Source organism: Podarcis melisellensis, assembly GCF_964234715.1.
Source record: "Podarcis melisellensis genome assembly, chromosome: 8".
NCBI classification, from domain to species: domain Eukaryota; kingdom Metazoa; phylum Chordata; class Lepidosauria; order Squamata; family Lacertidae; genus Podarcis; species Podarcis melisellensis.
In genome coordinates, this window is record NC_138540.1 from 4,180,217 (window position 1) to 4,201,310 (window position 21,094).

At 49.0% G+C, this 21,094-nt stretch overlaps 1 protein-coding gene across 2 annotated transcripts in view; it reads left to right on the plus strand.

Annotated features, from left to right (window-relative positions):
* Nucleotides 1-21,094, plus strand: part of LOC309375513 (hexokinase-2) — a 57,366-nt gene that overhangs the window by 15,433 nt on the left and 20,839 nt on the right. Inside the window, exons 1-2 of one of the 2 annotated variants that reach the window (XM_081921284.1) lie at nt 7,478-7,685; nt 18,308-18,470. In XM_081921284.1, the coding sequence (XP_081777410.1) occupies nt 7,623-7,685; nt 18,308-18,470 (226 nt within the window). In that variant the 5' untranslated portion in view covers nt 7,478-7,622. Of the gene's footprint in view, nt 1-7,477; nt 7,686-18,307; nt 18,471-21,094 lie in introns of those variants that run through there. The other variant, XM_081921285.1, reaches the window with a different exon arrangement.

The window sequence follows — 21,094 nt, forward strand, 5'->3', positions numbered from 1 at the left end:
ATCATAATATTGGCCTACCCTTCAAGGCTGTTGTAAAATAATTATGGAGACAAATGCCTGTGAAAATGCTTTGGTGTGATAAATGCTAAAATGCAGTAGCAGGAGCCAGTGATGGAAGTTGCCTTGGATCAAGTCAGACTATTTGTTCATCTGGATTCTTGTTGAGTATTCTCTATGGTTCTCCAGGGACTTGGACAGAGAAGCGCCTTCTCCATCACTAGCTGGATGGGCTGGAAATGCCAGAGACTTTTCCTGGGACCTCCTGCATGCAACATATGTGCTCTGCCAGTGAGATGTGATCCCTAGTTTTGTCCCTAGTTGTCAGTATTCTTCATCATGAACCCCTGCAGCAATACTGATCTGTCATATATATGTACACACACACACTGCTGTGTCCTTGCTCACTCTACTCACCGATCCCCCACCATTCTTCCTACATTAACCCTCTAGAACTTCCCCTTCCCACCCCATGCAACTACTAAGTGCCCCTTTCATTTTCCCAACACCATTTCCAAGATTGTGATGTGACACTGCAAATCCTCCAATGGGGGCTGTGTGTGGTGACAGCATTACACTTTTATGTATATAGGCAGATACCTATATATTGAAATGCTGCCCTCAGATATGAGGGTGATAGGATCGCTTGTGTTCCTGGAGCCTAGAGCTCTGTCTTCCTGAGCAGCCAAGCAGCAGGAATTCTTTGCTTTGCCCACATCCCGCCCCACGTGCTCTGCTTCTTCTCTACCCTTTGGAAACTGGCCTGACAAACATTGTTTCTATTTCAAGAAACTGTAAAATGACCAGGACACATTCTGTTTCACTGCCTGAGGCGAAATGGGAAGGTGCTGACCTCTCATGGCCGCTGCAGTCCTGCTTACTGGAGTCACACAGCTTCGTCTTCCAGTGAGATCTTGTCAGAACACAGAAGCCACTTCTTATTGCTTCTCTAGTGGCAGCAGCGATGGGCGGTTCATTGCCATGGGAAAAGTGAGGTGAAGCTGTAGCAGCAGCTGCAGCGAAATCTCACAAGAGTTCAGTTGCCGCTGCTTCTTTCTGCTTCTCTGGCAGTGGTGTGTGGTGCCACACTCGCAGGATTCTACCACCTGAGGCACCTTCAAAGGTTTCTCTGAAGGGATTCTGGGAATTGTGGTCAGTCTCTTTTAGTAAAAGCATCTCACTTTCTAACCACAGAACCACAAGTCCCACAGATCCTCAGGTAGAAGCCACAATGAGGCTGCTTTTTATCAAGGGCACGGCAGCCAGAGCTGCCACTGAGATCAGCCGTGGGCTGCTGCTCTTACCCATGGCCAGAATCTGCAAAGGCAAAGCTGTCACTCTGAGGTTGCTTCCCCTCTTCCCAACCCTCCCCTTTCCCTCCTGCATCATGTCTTTCGAATGTGAGCCTGAGAGGAGGAACTATCTCAGTGCTGGCAAAGCAAAAGGTTGGGCAGCTGGCTTGCTTCGTTAACAGTAACACATCCAGATTTGGGACGGATAAAAGAAAGTACGTCTTCATATTATGCATAGCTAAGCTAACTCACTCCCACCATCCTAGGCTTTAAGAGAAGATGAGACAAATTGATGGAGGAGAAGGCTACCAGTGGCTACTAGCCAGGACAGCTCTTCTCTGCCTTCATGCTCAGAGGCAGCAATACCCCTGAATCCCAGTTGCTGGAAACCAGAGGAAGGGAGAGTTGCTCTTGTGCTCATCTCCTGCTTGTGGGCCTCCCATTTGGGCATCTGGTTGGCCAAGGTGAGAACTGGATTCTGGGCTAGATGGACTGGGAGTGAGAGTGCCGTTCATATTTTATCTGTGCAGACCTACCAAGATGCTTGAGGAAAGGGCTTAGCTATCCACTGTTTGCTTGTATCTTATTTGAAATGGGTTTTTAAAAAGTCATTTACAAGCAAAGGGCAGATGTTCTCCATTCTATTGAGCCTGAGTCACGCATTCATTTTGCCTGGGGTTTAGCAGGAGTCAGTGAATGACGTAGTGTCATGCTGAAAAGATTAAACAGCACCAGCATCTGTGACAGTAGCAGGCTTGACTTCCAATGATCTTTCCCTATTTAAGGGCTAGATCAGTGTCTGGATCATCTAAGAACAGGATGCTGAACTGAATGGACCACTGTCTGGTGCTCTTCTGGTGATGAATCTCCGCTTGGATTTGGACCACATTAGATTCTGAGGAACTTCACATAAGAACATGCCTCTTTCCACATCAAAAAGGGTTCCAGCCTAGAACCTTTTTATTTAAAAAATGTGGGAATAACTCCCACTCCCAACTCTTCTCCTAAACAGTTTTCTTTGGGCAGGGGTCTTGTTTTTTCGTGGAGTGGCTTCCAGCTGTATCAGCCCACCCCTGTACCTGTGTGGTTCAGACACACCTCTAATGTCCTCTGGGAGAACAAAGTCTCCCTCTCGGTTCTGTGCTAAATGACTTGCCTTAGAGAGTGATTGCGAGGGATTGTAAAACCCAGTCAAGGTGCTGCTGTACAGAAGGCTCCCCAGGAAGTATTAATTCTTCCGTGCCCTTTACAGCATTCAATAAAACTACATTGAGGCTATATTTAGACAGGACAGATGCCCTGGGAGGGACTTTTAGATTCGCAGGGCACAGTTCAAGGGAGAGGAAGACAGCCCTTTAAAAGGGGAGAGCTATAAAATTACAAAGTGAATCACCATGAAGAAACTAAATATTTATTTCTCTGAAAGCAATCAGGGTGGAAAATGTATGCTTTTTAAAGCACAAAACACAATTTAACATTTGTAGAAAGAGGCACTTGAACCTTCCAGTGCACACTTTCCAATTTACAGTGGATCAGGTGTTGCAGAACTTCCTGCCCATGGCCCAAAATTGGTTCAGAAGGCCATTTTGTCCAAATCAATGGAAAGTGGCAGCAGTAACGGCCGTGGCCTATGAAGCCTTGCGGCAGTGATAGAGAGTTCTGGCAGTAGCGGCGGTGGATTGTGAGGACTTGCAGAAGTAGTTGCCAGGACATTGTCCTGTTTGCCTCTGTGTAGTTCCTTCCTTATTTCATGATATATATCATATCATGATATATCAAAATATTTAGCTGATGATATACAGTGGTACCTCGCAAAATGAAATTAATTCGTTCTGCAATTTTTTTGTCTTGCGAATTTTTCGTCTTGCGAAGCACGGATTCCCATAGGAATACATTGAACGTTTTCGTCTTGGGAAGCAAGCCCATAGGGAAATTCGTATTGCAAAGCAACTCAAAAAACAAAAAACACTTTAGTCTTGTGAGTTTTTCGTCTTATGAGGCATTCGTCTTGCAAGGTACCACTGTATCGTGATATTGAAAACCAGTTATCGCCCAGACCTACTTTAGAAGTTGTGTGTGTGTGTGTGTGTGTCATCCTGGAGGCAGAAGAGTCGCTGTCACCCTCCTATGTAAAAGAGGTCCTGAACTTCCCAATTTTAAGATGCTGCTTCTTGCCAGCTGCACTTTCCATAGGCACTTGTCTTACTAATAAGCTCTGAGACATTTGCTATCCAATTAATCAGACCAGTTATATAAGGTAATTCTACGAAGGTTTATTCTGAAACCAGCTCCATTGAGTTCAATGGGGCTTACTCCCATGCAGCGGTGTACGGAACGACAGCCTTAATCAACTAATTAACTGGTTAAACATTGTGGCCCTAGGATATAGTGAAACCAGCCTCGAGCTCCACCTTCCATGGTATTTTTAACATCTTAAATTGCTGCTAACTTCTTGTTCCCTAATTGAATGCATCCATCTTTGTAGATTATTTCCATAGATCAAAACCCCATCGCTGGCCATCAAAATTGGGTAATCATTTCAAAGTACTGCAGCTGCTGATTTAGCTGGGCTGGTTTCATCCTCTTCAATCCCTCCCCCCCCAAAAAAAACCATCCTAACACATTTTATTTATTTATTGCACTTCTACCCCAGCTCTTCCTCCGAGGAGCTCAAAGTGACGCATGTGGTTGCCCCCCCCTTGTTTTAAGGCTGTGACTGGTCCAGGGTGACACCCAGTGAGCTTCATGGCTGAGTGTGGGATTTGAACCCCAGTCTCCCAGGACCTGGCCCAACACTCTAACCACTAGCTCTCTTGCCCAAGAGTGGTAGGATGTTACACAGATGAGCAGAGCAGGTTTATGCTCAGAATTTCAGTCTTGCGGCTACACCACCTGTACCTATTCAGCTTTGCGGGGAAGGAAGAAAACACAGTGACTGGCCACAGTGGCTGGCACCCATCTGGACTCACGGGGCAGAAGCCGAAACAGTAATTAGAGCCAGTCAGTGCCAAGAGGACAGGCAGAACCAACTAGTTTTGTCCCCATCTCCCCCCTCCCTGCTGACATTCCAAGGGCAACCCCAGGAGCAGGAGGAAGCGGACAACCTTAGCCAGTGCCACCCCCTAGGCTGCTTGAGGCAAGAAGGCAGGCAGATAGGTGGGGGCTGGATGAGGGCGACTGAGGTAGCTCTACATGCTGCAGTGGACCAGCCACCACGGCGAGCAATGCTTTAGATCAGATTCTTTGTTTTAAAATTAATAGCACATAGTTAGAATTATGGATCTCGCTCCCACAAGAGGTAATGTGGCCACCAACCACAAAGATGACTTTAAAAGAGTATTAGCTCCCTCCTCCAAGAATTTGTCTATCGATGGCTGCTAGCCATGATGGCTAAGCTGTGACTTGACAGTCGCAGGCAGAAATGCTTCTGAATATCAGTCGCTGGAAACTGCAAAAGCACTCCTGTGATCGAATCCTGCTTGTGGGTTCTCCACAGGGCTCTGGGTGGCCTGATCCAGCACGCTCCCTTCATGTTCATAATATTGTATGGTGTTATTGGGGGTTCAGTGTCATAAAGCACTTTGTGAAGCATGTTATTTAAGAAGCAATTTCATAATATTTTAAATGGATATATGCACACAAATAAGAAACGACGTGAAAACAGCAGGGGTGTCCCTGGCATTACTTGAATCTATGCCATGGTCTCCCAGTCAGGGACCACACTGTCCACAAACACTGCGTGTGGAGGCAGCCAATGACATTGCCATGATCAACTTCATGAGGAGCCACCAGCTGCAGATCCACTGTAAAGAGCCACTGTTATTGCTGGCATGCTGCTGGTATGATAGAGATTAGAGGGGGGCAAAACTAGGCTGTGCCCACTCTCTGCCCTGTGGGTGCAACTTGCCAGCATAAATCTACACTGGGGGAGTTTAGCACCAGCATGGGGCAGAGTGTCCAGTTGCGCAGATGGAGTTATTTTGGTAGAATGACACACGGCTTTTTAATGCTACTCAGCTAGTAGATCTTCAGTTTCCTCCTTCATTTCATTGGAGGAGAGACCACAGGTAATGCAGTACAATCACTTCCGGACAACTTGTTTGTTCAGCATTCACTCTGACTTAATTGTACAAAGAATGCAGGGTGGGAGGTTCTACAATGTTGTGTGTCTAAAGAGCATTGATTCTGATTTGTTAGTTTAGAAGCTAAGGTGGCATACATACTTCTCCGCCACAATAACTCTACGGGGGGAGGTTAGGCTCAGAGGCAGCGACTGGCAGTCACACCCAGTGGGCTAAGTGGGGGATTTGAACCCTGGTCTCCCAGGTACTAGTCCAGCATGCTAACCACTACACCGTACTTGTTCTCAATTATACAACTGTGACTATACAATAAGGTTATATGATGTTAGTTCAAGCAATCATCATTTCAGATATTCAATGCATCTTCCCCTTCATGGTCCTTATTGCAAACTCTCTGGAGTGGTGGGGGTGGAGGGGTTTTTTGGATATAGGTTTTGTTGCACAAGAAGGCCAAATATGCTATTGTTGTTGCTATTATTAAGATTTGTATACCACCCTTCATCTGTAGATCTCAGGGTGGTTCGCAACATAAAAACACAATATTAAGAAATACAAAATATATGATAAAAATAAAAATTACACAACCTGGATTTGACAGCATGTGAATGAATCCACCCTGGAATGTATTGGTGGTGTGGAAGTCTTCTGTGTCTCTGAATGAATTTGCCAGGTAAGTGGTTCAATCCCACTTGCAAAATAACTGACAGCCTGATTGACAGCTCTGTTTGAGTGGATTGCTTGCCCATCCTGTAGAAGAGGAGTGGGAAATTTGTGGGGGTCCCCAAATACTATGCTTAATTGCATGCAAGCTCCTCTGGGCTTGAAGGACAGGGCACAAATGTCCTAATCACCAGCCATGCTGTTGGAGTCCAACAATCTCTGCAGGGCCACAGGTCCCCATCTTTGCCAAAGAACGTGACAGCACCATAAAGCTTTCTATTCGGAAGTCTTTTCTCAAAGGGCACCAAAAGCACTTTTAGCTTTCCTTATGTAAGCCATATTTAATGGAGAATCCATCACGACCCTCAGGGTGCATACTGGAATTTAAAATGGCTTTCTGTCCCGATAAGAACTATTTCGCTCCTCCGCCTTTTGGGCTCCGCGGGGGAGTAAGCTTCGCGTCCCCTTCAGCGTTCCGGCCGCCAACTCCGAAGCAGCGCGTCTAGCTCCGGCGCCGCACTCCGCACGCGCTCAGGAACCCGACGCTGCAGCGCGTCTCCGGCAGGCGGCGATCCTTGCGCCAGCCCCTCCCGGCTCAGGCGAGCGTCGTGCGGTTCTGCACGCTCGCCAGCCCCCGGCGGAGTGACGACGCCGGCGGAGGCGGGGCAGCGCAGGGCTGCGCGTCGAGTCCTCAGCTCAACCTGGGAGCCGGAGCGCCATGTGCGCGGCGGGTCAGAGCGGGATGCGGTGCCTGGAGGGGCGCTGACTCCATGCGCAACGGGGGCGCAGCTAGTTTCCGATGTTGTACTTGCAGGACAATAAAGAGCCCCAATCTCCAAACTGGCCTCTCTGCTGCCGCGCCTTCAGGGCTCCTTTTGCTCAGCCGCCCCAAGCAAGATGCCCAGGGCGAGAAAGCGCCCTCGTGGCCAGGGAGGTGCAAAGGGAAGGGCCGGATGGGGCATTGGACCCATTCGGATACCCGAGGCTATGCCTGGGCACGGATCCCGGGACTTGTGTCCGAGTAGAAGCGCCTCGCGTGGGGCGTGGGTGGGCGGGTGACCAACGGAGCCACAACCTCCCGGGCGCGTTTTTCCTTGGGGAGCTTGGGCTGTGGGCGGGGCGGGCGCTGCACTCTGCACTCGCTCCGGAGCCTGCTGCCGCCTGGGTGGGCCGCTGAGATTTCCGAGCAGCCGCCTTCCTCCCAGTGGCGTAGCGTGGGTTGTCAGCACCTGGGGCAAGGCAAGTAATTTGCGCCCCCTAACCCGTGGATTTGCGCCCCCTAACCCGTGGATTTGTGCCCCCCTAACCCTAACCCCCAGATGTTGCGCCCTGCACCCCCCACGCTACGCCACTGCTTCCTCCTCCTCCTCCTCCTCCTCCTCGGTTGAGGCGCTACACACCCTCCGGCCGGGGCCAATGGGAGGCGCCGGGCAGGGCGCGTCACGCGGGAGCCGGCAGGGGAGGATGGCATCGCTGGCGAGCCTCAAGAAGCCACTTTGTTCCGGCGCCGGGTAGCCAGGCAGGGCCGCCTCCGCCTCGTCCTCGCCGCCCTCTCCCGGCTCCGGGGCTCCGGGCCCCGTCTCGCCGCGCCATGATCGCCTCCCACTTGCTGGCGTACTTCTTCACCGAGCTCAACCACAACCAAGTGCAGCGGGTGAGGGCGCGCGGGGCCCCGCCGAGGGAGGGGGCGAGCACGTGGGGGCAGCTCGGGGGCCCTTTCGGGAAACGGCGGCGCGATTATGGGGGGGGGGGGCGCCGCCGCTCTGCGCGCGCTCAGAGGGACGCGCAAGGAACGTCGGCTTGCTTTTTAAGTTGGAGCGTAAAAGCGGGGAATTCCCGTCTGCGCGGGAGACGCGGAGATCTCGTGAAAGGGAACCCAGGGACCCTCTCGTCTTGGGTGGGTTGGACGGCTCTGGGCGCCCCGTGTCCCGGGACAGGGGGAAGGGGCGGCGGCGGCTACGATCTGACCACTGCGCGGGGAGAAATAGGATTACATTGGTGGGGTCTTTGAGCTGCAGCAGGAGATGCAAGGCGCTCTTTCCGGCTTCCACGTGGAATGCAGATGGGACATTTTCTCCCCTTCCGTTGGTGGGAGGCTGGACTATGCCCCCCCCTCCAATACTCAAGTCTGTTCCGTTCTCCAAACTTTCATGCATTGCAGAGGAGAGCGCCGCCCCCTCCACGACTACTGTATCTGGAAGAAATGGGGTCCCAATCCTGCTTTTTCCTTCTCGATAGTTGCTCCCTTCAATGGTTCAGGATGGAGGGGGGGAAGTCCATGCCGTGATACGATTGGAAGAAAGCCGCCCCTCCCCCCCCCCAGCATTTTGGGGCTACTCCTTCCCCGGCCTCTTCCAGCCTTTATGATGCCGGGAGCGGGTACTGGCGATGGAGGGATCCCGGGTGATCTCCCCCCCTCCGCAGACAACAAAGGAATCGTGTTTTCACTTAAAAATTACGCCCCGCCTCCTTGTGGCATCCGCTTCCGTGGACCTCAGCCTCCAGGCAGTGACTTTTAAAACCTACCTTTTTAGAAGCTTGCTTAGTTCTGAGAACTTTAGGCATTGGGAAAACTTTTTTTAGCCTAGCAACTCTGTGGGAGAGACTGGTGTGTGTGGTTGGAGCCTCAGGAGCAAGATTAATTGTATTTAAATACAGATGACTTGAGTTTGCAGTAGCTTAAAATAATAGCATGCCACATGAAGATTTATAGATGTGGGCATGCTTCTGCAGAGCTTATACTGAGGCAAAGCTTTTGTGTGGTATTTCTTGAGTAAACCTGCAGAGGATTGGCACTTGGTTCCGTGCTGGCTTTTCATTTCCAATGCCCAGGCTTAATCTTGGCAAGGGGCATGTGCAGAGTGGAGTGGAGCTGCCTGTAATGATGCAATATGCATTCATTTAGGGTTTTTAGGTGCCTTTAAAGCTCCATGTTAGCCGGATCGTGACCTCTTGGCTATCAAACCTTGCAAATGCCTTTCTGACACTGAGCAGCAGACGGCCACAGAAGGCAACCTCTTTCATTATAGCTTTCTTCAATGTGCCAACACTGTGAGTGCCCACAGCAGCAGCGCTTGGACGTGGGTGACCTGCTTCCAGCAGGACCAGCCCAAACCCTCTGATCCTCAAGGCAGAACATCCAAATGGCTGCTTTGACCAAGCAGCGTCAGGGACAGGCCGCAGAGGGACTGCTGTGCATGCAGAAGGTGCCAGGTACAATCTCTGGCATCTCCCAGTCTGAAGCCCTGAATAGTCACTGCCAATCAGTGTCAAGAGTGATCTGATTGCTATTTTGCAGGGAGACATTTTCCTCAGCCTCTTCCCCATGACAGTGAGTGGGGGGACTTGTAGGCAGGAGGATGTCCCGTGGGGGTTGTGCATCCTGGCTCAGATCTGCCTGCCCCCTCACGACTCTACTTCCCAGTGTCCCAGATGTGCTGCCTGCAGATGCCACTTTGTCCTGCCTGCTGGCAAGCCTTGTTGGCTTGTGTGCAAACAGAGCAGCTGTTGCCTCCCAACAGGAACTGATGCAAGTGGGACACTTCTGCTTTTGGATGGCTTACTATCTAGATCAGGGCAGTCTTAACTTTTCATACCAAGTGAGAGTACTTGGATACAAAACCTACGGCCGCACTCTGCCTTGTTACATGGTGGTGGTGGTGGGGGGGAAGCAAGGCCAGAATTTGACGCCTGCAGGCTGCCTTCCCAAAGCTGGGAAAGCACTAACTAAGCTTTGGGAAGGTGGCCTGAGGGCTAGGAGGGGCATAAGATGTTGCTGAGGACTGCCAAAAAAAGGCCTCAGCTGCATGGACCACCGCGATCGAGATGATCCCTCAGCCAGACATACAAACAGCCTGTCAAACTCACACAGGGAAAGGGCTGCCTCTGCTGCGCTTTTGATCTCTGGAAAACTTTTTCCACTCCTCTCTGCTCCTTTCCCTTCATTCCAGCTATTGGACTGTTCCAGCTTTCCTCCTTCCTGTGACTCCAGAGTTGCCGAGGGAAAAAGAGCTGCTGGCATCTCCCTTTTCCTCTTGTGGCCCAGGGCTGACTTAAGTTAGGAAATCTTAGTGAGAATTACAGTGGTACCTCTGGTTACGTACTTAATTCGTTCCAGAGGTCCGTTCTTAACCTGAAACTGTTCTTAACCTGAAACTTTTCTTGACCTGAGACACCGCTTTAGCTAATGGGGCCTCCCGCTGCTGCTGCGCGCCGCTGCACAATTTCTGTTCTCATCCTGAAGCAAAGTTCTTAACCCGAGGCACTATTTCTGGGTTAGCGGAGTCTGTAACCTGAAGCGTCTGTAACCTGAGGTACCATTGTATCAGGGTTTCTGAGGAGGAAAAGATCCTTTTTGCAAAGCAGGGGGCAGGGCAGAGAAGGTTTGCCCTCTGTGCCAGGGACTTCCGAAGGGCTATTTTGATATTTTCTTCCCTCTCCTCTAGGTTTGGGGTGTGGGAACGCCCTGCCGTGATGGGAGGGGAAGCACCATCCCTCCTCATGTGCAGAAGGTTATTTGACACCAGGCTAAAGGGGTTCCTCTGCTTCCTTTCATTTGCTCTAATTCTTACTCTCCTCCCTTTTCTTGTGCAAGTCTCTAAAATGCTACACTGGTTTTAATTTCTGTCTCTGGAGGAATGTGACTGCAAATATGCCAACACTGCATAACTCGTGTCTCCTTTTCTGACCTTGGGTCGAGAAATAACAAATGGAGAGCTCATGTGATCTCTTTCTATTGCTACGAAAGTCGTTATGACAAAGATCACAGATAGCATCAGAGTTGGCTCCCTCTGCTTAGAGCGCCCTTTGCCCACCTGCTGACCTCCAGATGTTTCAGACTGCAACTTGAATCAGCACCAGGGGACACATCAACATCATACAACCATGTTGACTGGTGGGAATTGTATTCTCACCATGAGGTTGGGGAACCCTCAAACCTTATGAAGAGAGGATGCCTTCTGCCTTGGTTGAGTGCTCATTGACTCACTCCTCCATCCTCATCTGCCTATCCAAACCTGCAAATAAGCCCTACATGTGGATGAGGTTGATGGGAATTATAGTCCAAGAGCATCTGGAGGTCACCAGTTGGTGAAGGATGTTCTGTGCAGATGAAGATGTAACAGAGGGAATGTAGCACAATTGGCATTCTTCTTTTTGATGGTTTACTAAGTTGCAACCTGGGAACAGCCTGTATGCCACAGCCTGGCCATTCCTTTGATCTTGTTAATTGCTGCTCCCTGTGAAATAATAGTTTGTCCCTCCTTGTTGAGGAGAGAAGGGTCTGAGCTTTTAACTATTTTCTGTCCAAAGTGGGTCACTTTTGGAAGTGATTCTTCCACTTAAAATGGAACATGCCTGCAGCAACCAGGTCTCATTTGGATATGTGTAGTTTGGGACCCAGAAAATAAGGAGGCAGAAAAGAATTGGGGGGGGGGGGTTGAGGGAAGGAACCCCCCTTCTTTTTGTTCAGGACACACCCTGGCAAACAAAACTGCTTGAACCTCAATGGTGTTGCCTACCTTCCATGCAGCACATGGGGTGGAAGAAACTTTGGAAAAGTATTGCATGCAATCTGTAGAGCCCTTAGTGCAGTCAGAGACATAGAACCCCCAACGGGCATCCTTTTGAGTAGCCCCTGCATCCTTGTTGGTGCATTAGAAAAAGTTGGAGCGTGCTTGATGGCATCAAGTGAGTAACTGCTCTTATGTAATGTGGGACAAAAAATCCCAGATTCTTACAATTCTAATCCATTGGGTTAGGGATGTGGGTGGCACTGTGATCTAAACCACTGAGCCTCTTGGGCTTGCTGATCAGAAGGTAGCCAGTTCGAATCCCTGCGATGGGGTGAGCTCCAGTTGCTCTGTCCCAGCTCCTCCCAGCCTAGCAGTTCGAAAGCACACCAGTGCAAGTAGATAAATAGGTACCACTGTGGCAGGAAGGTAAACAGTGTTTCTGTGCGCTCTGCTTTCCGTCATGGTGTTCTGTTGTGCCAGAAGCAGTTTAGTCATTCTGGCCACATGACCCGGAAAGCTGTCTGTGGACAAACGCCGGCTCCCTTGGCCTGAAAGTGAGATGAGCGCTGCACCTCGTAGTCGCCATTGACTGGACTTAGCTGTCCAGGGGTCCTTTACCTTACCTTTTACCTTAATCCGTTGAGTTATTCACACTTGACCTAGAAGCATCTTGGAAGTACCAGAAATCGTAAGGCTATTCCAGACGGACCTGATTGACCAATTGCAGTTTTATTGTGGTTGGTGGAAACCAGCAATGTGCTGCTTCCAAAGAAAGAGGTGGGCAGGTAAAAATCTCCAGAGGGTTCCATAGCTGTAACCACAAATCTCAGCTCAATTGGTAGAACATGAGACTCTTAATCCCAGGGTCATGAGTTCAAGCTCCAGGTTGGGTGAAAATGCCTTTCATTGCAGGGGGTTGGACTAGATGACCCTTGTGGCATCTTCCAATTCTACAGTTCTATGATTCTATTTTCCAGCTTTCCCCAGGTTCTTTCCAGTTCAGGATCCCAGTTCCTCATGAACTGCCCTTGGGATGTGCCTGTTGAAACACTGCAGCCATGTTATATAAGTCACTGACTTTTGTTGTTGAGCTATAAACTCGGTCTTTCTGTAATCAAGGGATTCTGTAATGTTTTCCCTCTTTTCTTAATTAATAATTGCCTGCGTTTAGGGAAAAGGAACTTCCCCAGCCCTTACTTATGAATGTGACTCATGGACATTCATGCTCTTGCAGAAGTTGCACTGTAAACTGATGCAATTTGAGGTGGAGGAGATGCAAAGGAAAGACAGTGGGAGAGCTCTTTTGGCTTATAATTTCTAGCAATTCAGGGCATCCATTTGTGTTTACGTTGCTGGGATATTCCCAAAGAGGGCACCTGCATTGGCATACCTTGATCACTCTCAAAGTCGAGTTTCATTGCCAAGAAGTTTAGCATCATTGAGCAGAGTCTGCGGAAAGGGCCTGTTAATGAAGTCATCCATCCACAGAATAGTTTCTGTAATTAGAAAGTCACTTACTAGTGAGTAAACCCCTGAACTTTGTGAGAATTTGAGGGTAAATGTGCATAGGGTTGTGCAGTGAAGCAGCAATCATATGCAGACTTAGCTTTGGAGCAAGCCCAATTGAACTCAGTGATATTTACTTCTGAGTAAACGTGCATAGAGGTGGACTATAATAGATCCTTGCTGTGCCTCAATCTTTGCCTCTTCTCTCTAAAGCTAGTGATTTTGGTTGAGGGAATCAAGGAAGCCAGCAAGTTGAGACAGGATTGGAATCCAAGCCTTTCAAAATCTAAACCCCTCCTGGCAGAACCCAACCAAAACCTACAAAGATGCTGACTAAGAAGATGTTTGTGGGTCTATAGCAGGTTGATTAGTTTGTCAGGGTAGTTCTTAAGTTCAAATCTGCTACAGTGGTACCTCGGGTTAAGTACTTAATTCGTTCTGGAGGTCCGTACTTAACCTGAAACTGTTCTTAACCTGAAGCACCACTTTAGCTAATGGGGCCTCCTGCTGCTGCTGTGCCGCCACCGGAGCATGATTTCTGTTCTCATCCTGAAGCAAAGTTCTTAACTATTTCTGGGTTAGCGGAGTCTGTAACCTGAAGCATATGTAACCTGAGGTACCATTGTACTTAACTTGGTAAGTCTATCTACGTTTGATAAAGAAGCACATAAACTATTTTTGGAAAACCAAATAATTTTAATTGTACCTTCTGGAAATATTAAGTAATGCTAAACAGCAACAACAACAACTGCATGTAATTCACAATCATTTTTAATGATTTCTAGGCAATTGTACACACATTGTACTTACCAAGCAAAACTAAATTATATTAATTGAACCAAAATATCTTTTGAATTCCCAAGTCATGTTACAACTTTTTAGCACCCCTCATTTTTGGAAGCTGAAAAATTCAACATGCCCTATTCATGCAGGGTTCTCTCCTGGGCCGACCTGGAGATGATGGGGACCTGCATGCAAAGCAGTTGCTCTGCTGCTAAGCTACAGCCCTTCCCCTTGCATTATTGGCAGTGGCTGCTCTCCCTGCCGAAGGTGTGTCTGAATGCCATGAGGCTGCAGCAGGAGGGCCCAGGCTTCTGCTTGGTAATTGGTTGCTAACTCTCTGTCCCAGCTAAGAGTTCAGACACAGGCTGTGGTGCTAACTGAGGGTGGAGATGAACCAGGGAGGGAGGAACCCGACAAGCAGGAAAGTGACTCATGTTCTGCTGTGAAAGGGCTTTGGGTAACTGTCCTGCTTCATTCATGAAGCCACAAGCAGGCCCAGTTTCTTCAGCCCTTGCTGCAGTGGGAAGTGATCTAAAGGCCCGTGGCTCCCCCTCCAAGGCTCTCTGTGCTTCTTGGGATTGATCCTAAATCTTAGCTTGCTCACCTATGCTTAACGTTTGGACCGTGGTGGGGCATCCACCAGGAAAGTACCGAAACTGTCAGAGTTCCTCCTCTTTAGCATTTTAAGGATAGTGCGGAACATTAATATGCCAGGATATATTGGTTGTTTGGGGCCACTTTATCTTTCAGAGAGGGGCAGAGGATGATGATGATGATGATGATGATGAAATGAGGCTCCAGAGAGCTCAACTTAACCTGAAGCCGAAGAGCTGTGTGGCTCTCCAAGCAACAGCAGTTCTCAGATGGGGTTTTAGCTGTGACTACAACTGTGCCAGCCCCACTTTTACCGGCCCACAATATCAAATATTGATTGGGCAGCAGTCAGCTTTCAGCCATCAGGGGGACTTGTGTTGAGACACATGGCTCTGGGATCCAGTTGTTCTCAGGGTGCGGATGTGCAATGTGTTTCTCCACGTGGTTTCCCTAATTGATGCCCACTGACTTCTGTGGGACAGTGGGTTGGTGGCTGCATCCGAAGGACCGGGCGAGTGACGCATGGCTTGTTTTGCCGGCTTTCTCCATACTTTTCCCATGAGCATTTCTGCGGCATTTCCAAATGGGTATTCTTACATAAGGGCTTGGGGTGGTTGCTCCACAAACCTGGGATGCATTTGAGAGGCAGCAGCACAGAGTTAACAAGCACACTATTGTTCATCTTTGGCGTTCCATAGCAGAGCAGAGCCACAAGCACCACATGTGATTCCTGTGTTTTTAAGTTTGGCAATGTTCCTTGATTTTGCACAGAACAGCAAAAGGCCAGATTTACAAGAAGAAGATGACACACTTCTTCCCCCTTGAGCTGGCACCGTGCTTGACAGGGGGTTGGACTCGATGGCCCTTGTGGTCTCTTCCAACTCTATGATTCTATGAAATACTCTATAACTCCTAGCATGGGACAGGCTGGTTGCCTGGAAAGATATGTGAAATGGGAGGAGGCAAGACTTACAGGAAGCAGCCTGCCTTCCAACAAGTGTACAACCCCTTCATACTCAAACCGGCAGAGGATTGTGAAAGCCACGCCCAAAGTTCCTGTTCTGTGTCATTTTTGCTCCTACATGTGTAGAGAAATGTGGTTTGTTCTGCAAGCATGTCTTGCCCTGCCCCTCGGTGGTTTGCGTCATCTCTGAGATGGGGCGGCAGCAGCAGTGCTGGCTCACTTGCCTGCGTAACACAAGGAGGCATTTGGAATTTTTGCATTGTATTGCATAGAGAAAGTAGAGGAAAGTTTTTCTCTCTCTCATAACAGTAGCATCTGACTAGCCCCTCCAGCTTTCTTAGGTAGTTAAGCAGAAGAATTTGTTTATTGCATTTATAGCCCTCCTTTTTCACCCCTTCCTCATTTAATCCCTACAACAACCCATTGAGGTAGGTTAAGAGGCTGTGACTGGCTCAGGGTCACCCAGTGAGTTTCATGACTGAGTGGGGATTTGAACCCTGATCTCCCAGGTCCTAGTCCAACACTCTAACCACCACTCCACACTGGCTTCCTGGAGTACCTCTGCTATGGGGCAGCTATATGAATTAAGTAAATAAATAAATATCAGAAAAGCAAAATGTAACTTAGAAAAGGATCTGAAATATTTTCCTTGAAGCTTGAATTTGTTTTATTCTGGATTGCTTTGTTGGTGTTTCAATGTGTTGTAAACCACTTTGAGATTCTTTTTTTAAAACATAAAGCAGTATAGAAACGAAATGAATAATAACAACAATAATAAATCTCACGGGGGGGGGGGGGAATGGTGCCTTGAGATTCCTTTGTGGCAATCTGGGTTTAAGGTGCTATTTGGCAACTAGATTATATATCTGCATTTCTAACACTGCTTATGTTCTTGTGGAAGCCTCAGGTGCTGGTGGGCTGCTCTTCCAGCTCACACCAGTGTGACGCCCTCTCACTGCTTCCACTTGTGCGCTATGACACACACTTGTGGCCGAGAAGGCTCTCTAAGAGGCAGCAATTGCACAGGCTGCACCTGTTGGAATTCCTTCCCTGGGAGAGGGAAAGGGAGAAAGGGAGACTTTCTGCTCCCTGGTGTCAATTGACCATTCATGTCTCCCTTTTCCTCCTGCGCAGGGCAGCTTTTTCTAAGCCTTGCCTTGTGTTTGCTTAACCTGGCAGGCTCCGGGGTTTTTCTGTGTTCAATAATTTCCTCCTTGGAAGTTGCCCAGACTAAGCCGCAGCAAGGACAGAGTTTCCCCTTTCATTGACATATATTGTGTCTCTGTGGGGTTGCAGCATATGGAATTTGAGATCCGGATGACCTCAACCTCTAGCTTAGCTTTGAGCTCTTCCAGTGCTTGGGATCTTTTCTGTAAAACTAAACATTGCTACCTCGTGTCGTGAGGGAAGAATTCAGAAGCCGAGGCCTGGGCAAGATCTGGCATTCCTTGACCTGCCTTCCCTGTGAGCCCTGCTTTCTGGACTGCCTTGTAGCCCTCCAACGTCCACGCTCTCGCCCTCATCTTCTGCCCTGGCTCGTGATCCCCGATGGCTCTCTTTTGTGGAAACCCGGATCTGTGAGGCAGAATGCAAGGTGCAATATTAAGTAAATATTTGCACGGCTGTTTAATAACTAGCCCTGATATGAAATCAGACAAGCAAGCTGGATCAGTTCCTCTGTGAACCACATGCAGTGGTGCAGTCATTAATTTCTGTGGATCTGTACTGAATAGACCCTAGCTGTATGCAATGAGGGCACTCTGCACCTGCCTTCTGCAACCTGGTGCCCTCCAGATACTTTGAACTACAACTCTCATCAGCCCTAGTGCTATATGGCCATGCTAACTTGTAGTGGCTTTCTGGGATTTCAGGCCATAGGACAGGGGTAGGCAACCTGGTGCCCTCCGGATGCTGTTTGTTACTTCCCATCAACCTTGAGCACTGGCCATGCTAGATGAGATTGGACCTGGGACCTTCTACATGCAAAGCAGGTGTTCTGCCGCTGAGCTACTGCCCGTCCTCTCATACTTCTGTTCCTTTACCCACTTCTGTTCCCCACTCAACAAGATTTGGCCAATTGTCCACATTGCCCAGTACCTTTTATAAGAAGAACAGTTTGTTTTTCAATGTTTTGTTGTTAGAACAGGAAAAATTCTCAGTGCTCAACAGGCTCGATACTTTTGCTAATTGTAGAGACAAAAGGATCAACACTTGCCCCGAATGCTGAGACTTCAGATGGTGCAAATAGACATGGTTTTATTCTGAGGGCTCACTTTAAAAACACAAGCCTGTCTAGTGCAGCACCCTGCCGTTGCAGTGTGCAACCACTTGTTGATTCTGGGAAGCCAGAGCCAAGCCCCACAGCAGCTTTTGCCCCTGCTGTGCTTGTCAGCAGCTGGTCTTCCAAGACATGCTGCCTCCTCCAGTAGGGGAGGCAGAATGTAGTTGTGTAAAACATTGGCCACTTTCCTAGAGGCATAGAGATCCCATGATCAGCTTTCCAGCTTTCACTATCTTTTGATGAGGGTAATAAAATGCATCGTGCCCTTTTCTCCTCAGGCAAGACGGCCCCTGGCAGGCCCAGAGGCTCCCAACCAGATTCCAACCAAGGAGCGGGTTCTTGCAGAGCTTATGGGCGGCTCTAGGTTTCGTCAGTCTCTGAAAAGTTCCATCTTTATAGCGTAGCGCATAAAAGGATGAGCTCATAGGAAACACAGGTCCATATATAATAGCAGACCTGTTGCAACAAGCTTTCCTTGGACTCGGGGAAAAGGGTTAGACTTGCCTTGTGGCTCTCTCACGACATCTCTGAGGGGTCTGTGGTGGACTGAGATCACCAAAGACTCAAGGATTAGCGCTGTTGAGATGGCTCTTTCAAATGTCAAATTGACTTCGCTTTCCCCTCTCCTCCCCCAGATTGACAAATACCTCTACCACATGCGGCTTTCAGATGAAACCCTGCAGGAGATCTCAAATCGGTTCCGGAAAGACATGGAGAAGGGCCTTGGGGCGGATACCAACCCTACAGCCTCCGTGAAAATGCTGCCGACGTTTGTGAGGTCCACCCCAGATGGAACAGGTAAACAGCCACCACCCAGGAAAGGGTTAAATTCCTGAGCTCTGGGACCCGTCTTGATTGACAGTGCTCAGCTTTGAAAGATCATAGAACCATGGACTTGGAAAGGACCCACAGGGTCATCTAGTCCAACCCCCTGCAATGCAATGGGAGGTGACGATTAAACAGGGAGAGTGTCCCTGAGCACGTGCCAAGTGTTTTTTCCTCCATGTAACTGAGACTGTTGGCAGACATGCTTCTCTGCAACCACTGGCCGCTTTCTAAAGAGACAGGCCTGACCGTCAGCCTCTGAAGCCTGCTGTCCACAAAGGGTGGCGTGAGCTTCCACATAACTCTGTTCCTTTCTGGCCTCCACTGCTGGTCTCTTGGCTCTCGTCCACTTAATAGTTTCAAGTTCAAGAGAGAAAATAGTTTTTAGGGAGCTAAAAGTAATTTAGGAGGTTTTTATTTATGTGTTTGTTTTATGCCCCACCTCTCCTCAAGTTCAAGGTGGCAGACACGGTTTCCCCCTCCCCATTTTATCCTCACAACAATCCTGGGAGGTAGGTTAGGGTAAGAGAAGGGGACTGGCCCAGGGTCAGCTGGTGAGTGGTGGAATTCCCAAACCATGGTGTCTCCCAAGTCTTAGCCTAGCACTCTAACCACTACACTATGTCTTCTGCCTATGTGTGTGTGTTTGTGTACACATGCACACATATATTATACACAGACACACTGGATTTGCTCACTGTTGCCTCTGGTCTGACAAGTTTTGTAAGTTTTTGAAACGATGGGGAAATGTGCGGAGCCTCTTCACCTAGAGGCGAGAGGGCAGTGAGCCTGTGCACTTTGAGCAGATGTCCTGCTACTCTGTGTCCCCTTCAGCCCTGCAGAAAAGCCCCCAGCCTCCCACCCATGGTCTCTTGTGGACTGCACCTCTGGGATGTTAGGTCTGAATTACTCTCAGGCAACAGGGGAACAGAAAGCCTTTCAGTCAGCACCAAAACTGACTTCAGTCAGGGAAGTCTGGGTTGTTTGATGGTTAGCAGCCAAACTGACCCCCTGAAGTTCAGGAAGTCATGGGCTGGAGGCCTCCAGCTTCTCTGCCAGCTCTTTAGTGGGACGTTTCCTGTAAACATCCTTTCTTGGCTTTCTGCTGTTTCCTCAATCTGGTGTCTTCCCAATGCTTTGGGCTTCCATTCCCATCAGCCCCGGCAGTGTTGCTGTGCTTCCCAAGTCATTGGATTGCAGAGTCGGAAGGGACCTCCAAGGTCATGTAATCGAACCCCCTGCTATGCAGGAATCACAGCTGGTCACTCCTTGTTTTCATGGCTGGGGTGGGAGAGATTTTTCACTCAATACCTCAAAGGTTTGCACATGCGCTTAGGTCCAGTAAAGAGACCATTAGGGACCTTTGCCCGTCTCACAAGGACAGAGATTTAAATACTGTTAAAGCAGCTTGAAGGTGGCATGAGGCAGGGCGCTATCACTGAACTTGTTAGAATCAAAGAATTGTTGAGTTGGAAGGACAAACCAATTTCTGGCTTGTCTGGCTTGTATGTATTCTTTTGTAGTAAGTTAGCCTAATCATTGTTACTGTGGACCAGATATACAGTGGACATTTGGGTTGCGAATGTGATCCATGCAGGAAGCATTTTTTCAACCCGCAGCACTGCATCTGCGCACGCGCAGGTTGCGATTCAGCACTTCTGCGCATGCGCAAAGCTTGATTTAGTGCTTCTGTGCATGCGCAAGCGCCAAACCCCGGAAGTAACCCGTTCCAGTACTTCCGGGTTCGGTGCTGTGGTCAATCCAAAATCATGCAACCCGAAGCGTCTGTAATCCAAGGTATGACTATAATAGGAGATATGTGCCACTCCCCCCCCCAATTTTTAGCTATTATAATATTAGCAGCAGTCATAAGGTTAGACACTGTTTCATAACCATTTCCCAGAATAACATCTTTTTGATAACCAAGCAGAAATATTTCAGGTGCCAAGGGTATATGGGCTCCTAAGGTGCTGGAGATATTGGCCTGAGCCGATTTCCATAATATTTCTATTTGAGAACAATTCCAAGAGATGGGTATATAATCTGCATTATTCAATTCACGTCTCCCACCCTAACTTTGATATTAAATTCAGTTTATAAGGTGTTGAATACCATTGATGAAGGGCTGCAAAGTAGTTTTCCTTTAGGTCTGCTGGAGTTAGAATAGATGTGGGGCAGGGGCATTTTGCAAGTGTGAGAAGGTGAGCTGAGCATCCCGAGGAAAGCGGGAGAATTACAAGGCTTGGGGCTGAAGAGCAGGCTGGGATAGTCTCGTCTTGCCGACTTGGCACCAGGATCTTGACTTGGCACTGGGCTCTTGTGTTCTCGGAAAGGGGTTGGCAGCTGGTCAGAAACGTCCCCTGCATTTGACCCCTCCACATGTTTCTGCTGCCACCCTCCCCCCTCAAAAGCAAGGCCCGGGGAGCCTGGGTTTGGGGCCAGCTGGCTTCTAAGAATTGCCTGGATGAGAACCCTGAGGAGAGGCAGCTCCCTGTCCGGCTGGAGGAGCAGGCTGCCCACATGAACTGTTGCAACACTGGAACCTCCTCTTGAGTTGGCAGAGAGCCAGGCCCAGAAATGGGGAAGGGTCATCTGGA